This window comes from Triticum dicoccoides, chromosome 7B, assembly GCF_002162155.2.
Source record: "Triticum dicoccoides isolate Atlit2015 ecotype Zavitan chromosome 7B, WEW_v2.0, whole genome shotgun sequence".
Classification (NCBI taxonomy): domain Eukaryota; kingdom Viridiplantae; phylum Streptophyta; class Magnoliopsida; order Poales; family Poaceae; genus Triticum; species Triticum dicoccoides.
Window position 1 is genome coordinate 49,290,966 of NC_041393.1, and position 6,461 is coordinate 49,297,426.

General features: G+C 51.8%; 1 protein-coding gene across 1 annotated transcript; it reads right to left on the bottom strand.

Annotated features, from left to right (window-relative positions):
- Nucleotides 1-2,330: 2,330 nt before the first annotated feature.
- On the bottom strand, nucleotides 2,331-4,047 carry LOC119341825 (probable glycosyltransferase At5g25310). The gene is made up of 3 exons (XM_037613678.1): nucleotides 3,776-4,047; nucleotides 3,294-3,654; nucleotides 2,331-3,192 (listed from the first exon to the last, which is right to left on the bottom strand). The coding sequence occupies exons 1-3, from the start codon at nucleotides 4,045-4,047 to the stop codon at nucleotides 2,476-2,478; spliced, it is 1,350 nt and encodes a 449-aa protein (XP_037469575.1). The 3' UTR covers nucleotides 2,331-2,475.
- Nucleotides 4,048-6,461: the final 2,414 nt, after the last annotated feature.

Sequence of the window (6,461 nt, forward strand, 5' to 3'; positions counted from 1 at the left end):
CGGCTCGAGTTGCAGTCGCTTTGTGCCTATGCAGTTCCAGGTGGGTTATAAGGCTTTGTAGTTGACCACCACCACCCAGACCTGGTTGCAGTCGTTTTATGCCTCGTGCAGATGCAATCGGATTACAATGGTTTGTAGTCCCAGTTGTAGTCGCATTGCGACCCATGAAGTTGCACTCAGGGTACAAACGCTTGCAGTTGCATGTCTAGTAGTGGACATGCAAAAGGTGGACAAGCAACTGGCCTGACAACCCCTTCATGGTCCTAGTTGTAGTCGCTTTGTACTCATGCAGTTGCAATCTGGTTACATGGCTTGCAGTTGTAGGCCTAGTGGTGGACATGCAACTGACCCCACAACTCCCCTCCTACCCCAGTTGCATTCTCTTTGTGCATGTGCAGTTGTAGTCGGGTTGCAACGCTTGTTGTTGCATGTCTAGTGGTGGACATGCAACTGACCTTACACCCCCCTCCACGACCCAGATGTTGTCGCTTGCTGCACATGCAGTTGTAGTAGGGTTACAATGCTTGTAGTTGCATGTCTAGTGGTGGATTGCAACTAACCCGACAACCCCCCTCCAACCGAGTTATAGTCGTTTTGTTCCATGTTGTTGTAGTCGGGTTATGACGCTTGTAGTGGACATGCAACTGGCCCCGAGAAACAGCTACCCAACTCAGTTGCGATCGCTTTGTGCCACGTTGGTGAGTCCATTTTGCATCACATTTTACCTTTTGTTTTACACTATAGTCATAGGCTTTCAAGATTTTATTGCGCTCGCGCACTCCTTTTCTTTGATTTCATTAGGATCCTAAAAGGAGAAAGGTTATCTGAAACACTAATTGGAAAAAAGACCATTTTATGGGTAAAAATCACGCTGATTAATTGACATGATAATAACCTACATTACGAAGCGACTATCATGTGGGAGCACGACCGACCTTAGAAGGTATCCAAAAGAGAAGACGACTTCTGGTATGAGTGTGTCCACTTATACCAGCAGTGGTACCAACTAGCGCCGCCTCCTCCTAGTCAACTACTTCAATTTTGTATCCTCAGATCTCATAGAAGAAGAACAAAGAGATCGGAACCTGCTCCGGAACTAAGAAACCTCACCTCCGAAAGGATCCGGAGAGGGAATCGCTAGAAGGATACCGCCATTGTCATCATCCCGATCAAGGAGGCTTCATCATCAATCATCATCATCATCGATATCCTACTGATCAACAACTCATTCATCTCTTTGTAATTTCGAACCTAGTCCGGAGGAACCCTCGCGATGACCTTCCGCTGGCCACCGCAATTCGCAGGGAGGCCGTCACCCTGCCGCATAGACCCACCAAAAACGTTGCCTCCTTATGATGTGCAATCAGGGTGGTCGCCACTGAAATAAGAAGAATCCAACACGTCGCCCCACCGCCACCCACCGCGAGAGCTTTGCCCAGCAGCACATAACCAGTTGGGGGGGGGGGGAGGGGTGCATGGAGGAGAGGGCGATGGTGGCCTCGGCCTGGAGCCGCCGCTCGAGTCAGTGATCTCATTTTTTGGGTGTTGGTTCCGCGAACCCACACCGCCAATGAAGAGCCACCTCCAACCATGGCTGTTGTGTTACGCCCCAAACCCACGCCGACGATGAAGCAGCCAGCCGGAGCCGTCCCGAGCACCAACGCCGCTGTCCATGAGAAGCTTGTCGCTGTGCCGGAGACCCAACCGTACCGCGAGCAAGATCCTTGCCGCCTCCGTCAGCCACACGGCTTCACCTGCGGCGTCCTACAACAACGATAGAGAGGAGGAAAGGGAGATCTGTGGCAGGCTGCCTCCTAAGTAGCCCACACGACAGCAACGCGGGGGCACTACTGTATGGTGCGACGCTCGTGATACTACGAAGAACACAAGAAAAACAGTCATGCATGCGTTGTTGCACAACCCGAAACAAATATCCAGTCGCACCGCATGAATCACAACACATTTGATGTGACGCTGTTGGTGTGAATGACACACGATTGTTTATCAACAACAAATCTGGTATTAGGTATTTATATGGAAAAGCTAATTGGCAACTGTTTTCTAGGAGAGCATGACATTTTGAACGTTTATTTGACGGTTTTAGTTGTATTGGGGGTGATAATTTCTTGAGAATAACATGACATTATCTGACAGGATGATAGTTTTTAACCTTCATTTCAGAAAAGGTCACACTGTTCTCAAGAAACTGCTACTCCCGACCAAATGAAACTGTCATCAAAATGTTCGGAAATCCTAACCCCTCGCAGTGCACGGTCGCCAAATAATAGGGTCCTATTTATATTCTTTATAATGCACCTGCAATTATCTAGTATGAGAATAAAATGTAGAGCATGTTAATTAGGAAGCCAGGGGTGTTGCACGGTGTTCTCTGTTCTAAATTTCTGTCTACTATTATCAGCGATGTGAATTCTGAGCCGGCTAGTGGTCGAGCCTGAAGTTTTTTTTTTTTTGAAACTAGTCGAGCCTGAAGTTGAGCCTCCTGAGCCAGACGGAGTGCAGGATCATGTGGAACATGTCGAGCCTCACCGGCGGCTGCCGCAGCGTGAAGTGCCGCTTCACCAGCCGCACCCCGTCCCGGAGCCGCTCCACCTCCGCCGTCGGTATCCCCTCCAGCACCTCCTTCAGCCTGGGGATGTCGGCGACGGGGACGGTCACCGAGAAGGACTCCCACCGCAGCACGTCGGCGAATGGCGGCGCGTACCCGTCCGTCACCAGCACGGGGATGCAGCCGGCGTGGACGGCCTCCACCACACGCGGGCTCGCCACCTCGTGCCCGCTGGGGCACAGGCAGAAGCGGGAGCGGTGCATGTAGGCGAAGTAGTTGCTCTGCCGGTCGCCGCCTCGCCGTTTGTGTCTGCTGCTGTTGCCGGTGGTGGAGGGAAGGTCGTACTCGTACACGGGGAAGGTGGCCGGGTCGCGGCCCTTCCAGTGGCGGAGCAGCAGATCGCGGACGTGGCCGTGCCGCCCGCCGGCGAAGAAGGCCAGGTAGGGCCGCGCCGACAGCCCCGGCGAGGGCCCCAGGAGCTGCCGCGGCGTGTCGCCGGTGTAGAGGTTGATCTCCGGGATGCTCACGTCCTTCCCCGGCCGGAACCCCTCGGACGTGTTGGCGTTGCAGAGCGCGCGGATGCCGTTGGCGTACAGCTCCGGGTCGCCCTTGGACACGTCAGGAGCCTACACACAATCAAGTTGTACTAATCAGCAATGACGAACACGTGAAGAAGAAGCGACAGGCGAGAAAGTTGATTTTGTGCATGCGTAGTAGTACGGCGTACCCAGTCGTGGCAGGAGAGCATGAAGTGGTCGGCGCCGGCGGAGCGGTTCCAGAAGGGGTGGCGGGAGGCGACGACGCGGACGTAGTCGCCGACGAGGGAGAGCAGCGGGGCGCGGTCGTAGGAGAGGGGCCGGTACGCGAGCTCCACCATCTGGACGACGCTGAAGGGGAGGAAGAAGGCGTGCGCGCGGTCGGCGTCCCACGTCCGGACGCCGGCCGCCGGCGGCGCCAGGAGCTCGAGCTGCTCGATGAAGCGGCCCTCGATGGTGTAGATGTCCTTGCAGAGCCCCAGGTGCAGGAGCGGCGGCTCCCCCTCCTCGTACACGTACACCTTGAACCGCCTCTCCATCTCCACGTAGCTCCTGCCACGCCATGAGTAGAGTACGCGTGTGAGTAATTAATCAAGATCGGCCGGAGAAGGAACGGCAGATGCTGCTTGGCGTCGGCGGTGGGTGGCTGACGACGTCGATATACATGTCTTACCGGTGGAAGGCTGCCGGGTTGCGGTACACCCTCGCGAGGAGAGCATAGTCCACGTCGTCGCCGCGGAACCACGTGCCGGGCGCGGAGCTGGCGTTGTTGCCATGGCGCCGCGCCGCGCGCCGTATCGCTGCCCGCGCGGCGTCGAGCTCACGCTCCACGCTCGGCCTCTCTGCGCCGGACGACACGGGGACGACGCCGCGGCCGCCGACCGCGACCACCAGGATGGCGGCCGAGAGCGCGACGGCAAGCAAGCGCGCAGCAGCGGCAGCCATGCGCGCGGCCGGAGCCGCCGGCCTTGACGTGCCTTACCAAGCTGGCACACCTGCGCGCAGGGAGAAGGATGGATCGTCGGCCGACGAGATCCGACGAGACGGAGCTGGTCAACGAGGAGGCAGCGATGAGGTCATGTGTTCCTCGAGGCTCGAGTGGGACAAAGTTAGCAGGGTTGCAGGTCGCGAGGGGTTGGAAACTGCCGCCGGCACAGCTCAGCTAGCCAGGGAGGGAGCGGCGGGCGACGCCGTTGGTTCTACGCAAGCCTTCTACTACTAATTATTTGGAAATCTTTTTTTGGATATATACTAGTAATAGGAAATCAACAATGCAGTACTACATATATTCCGTAGAAATAATATTAATGCATCACCATTAATAGGAAATATTTTGCTTCGATCTCCTCGGCGCCCCTGCCTGCCTTCAATGCTCACTCGCTACTCCATGGAAGGATTGGTCGGCTACTCCACGCCGACGGTGCACACATCGCAAGGAGCGGCTGAGCTGGATACATGCATGTGGTCAAAACGGATTCATTTCGCTTGTCTCACACGATAGATTTGAGTATGTTTGGTTCACAATCAAAGTTGGCCACACTTGAGGTTCACAATCAAAGTTTGGTTCATAATCATAGTTGGCCACAATTTTTCAACAAATCCTGGCAAACCCCCCAAAATGAAATTATGGCGGTTATAAGTGTAGCAACATTAGGCAAAAGTGCTACTCCAAAGAATATGTGGCGTGCCACAAATGTGGCAGTGAAACAAATTGTTGCCGCAAAACACCTACCCCACTTGTGGTAAAGTGTGGTGTGGCTATGATCCAAACATAGCCTTATAGTTTGGGGTAGCAATGGATCATTTTTTTAGGAGGTTCTTTTTTTCTCTGGACGCCGGATTTTGAGAACTTGGTGTCTCTCCGATTATGGAGCATATTTGTTCATGACCAAAGTTTGCCATACTTTCCCAATTAATCGTGCAAGCCCCAAAAAAGGAGTGGCGAATAAAATGATCGTCATTAATGTAGCAAGATTAAGCAAAAGTATGAGCTAGTGATAAGTGGGATACACTGCAAAAAGTGTGTGACGTGTCATAGATGTGGCAATGAAACAAGGCGAAGTATCAGGTGAAAATGAGTTTTCAGTGAAAATCTGGAAATTTGTATCATGGATTGTTGGATCAATAGTGAATGTCATGGATCACGAGTGGGACTCCTAACAATCCACTTAAACGCAAATTAGCAGATAACCCCCTCTCTCTATTAAATTACTCCAAGATTTACTTACCCCGTACGAGAAAATTGACCGTCTCAATAACCTAGCCATCACGGCGCTCTCCTAGGCGATGGCGGCTCGATGGCCGGGTCGCTACCCCTCAAGCATCTGTGACGGTGGCTCAACACCTCGGGCGACGACCACTGGTGGTCAGGGCGCTGCCACACGCATAGGTGACTTGGTGGCCGGAGCTCCGCCCACACACGGTGGTGGCTCGATGCCTCGGGTGACGGCGACTGGCGGTCTAGGCGCTGCACAATGACCAGGTGACTCGGTGACCGCGCCTCAGTCTAATCACATTAAATCTTATCAAAACATCAACTAAATCAAAAACTTTTCTTACCTTTCCCTACCCATAGCCAGATCAAATTAAATCTTACCAAAAGCCTCAACTAAATCAAAAACTTTCCTTGCATTCCGATCCCTTATCCATACTCAAATCAAATCTTATCAAAATGTAGAATATGGTTGGTGTAACGTATATATCAAACACATTAGTGTTGAACCACTAGAATATGTATGCCCCTATTGCAACGCATGAGCAATTAGCGCTAGTATTTCATAAATGTTGGGATGACACATTCAGAGAAGCACACAAATACATTTTTTCTACATTTTGCGAATGCAATACAATGTGTCTTGAACAACACCTTACGCCATGTATGATGTCCTCTGCTAAAAGATGCCCCAACCAGCATGGCATGTCGGCCTACCATGCGGGAGAATCCATTTCTCAAAGTAATGGAAACAATTCTCTTATAGGAAATGGTTCGAAAATCGCGTACGTCTTTTCGGACTCTTTATTTGTTTGTGGACAACAAAAATGCAAACATGAGAAAAGGGGATCATTCCATTTTGAACACACCCATCTATCTCATCTGACCTCTCCGAATTTTGAAGAAATGATATCCGACGCCCGTGGAAACTCTTTCATTTCAAAAAAGTTCTTCTTCTTAAGAAGCAAATAGCATTTCCTTGGCTTATCAACAAGTGGAATAGGTAAACGGGGAAAAAGCGAATGAATGGGGGTAAGCACAAAGATTCTTAACTCTATGGAATAATACGTGTCACAAGTGCAAGGATTTTCTCTCATTTTGTCAAAGGTTTTCTTTAGTTTTTGCACCAAGGCCACGGTAAAAGAGT

Excerpts from the sequence above, each read along its gene's own strand:
- LOC119341825 (XM_037613678.1), bottom strand. The coding sequence starts at position 4,047 with ATGGCTGCCGCTGCTGCGCGCTTGCTTGCCGTCGCGCTCTCGGCCGCC. Across the intron at positions 3,655-3,775 it reads AACCCGGCAGCCTTCCACCG|GAGCTACGTGGAGATGGAGA; the intron begins GTAAGACATGTA and ends ATGGCGTGGCAG. Across the intron at positions 3,193-3,293 it reads TGCTCTCCTGCCACGACTGG|GCTCCTGACGTGTCCAAGGG; the intron begins GTACGCCGTACT and ends GATTGTGTGTAG.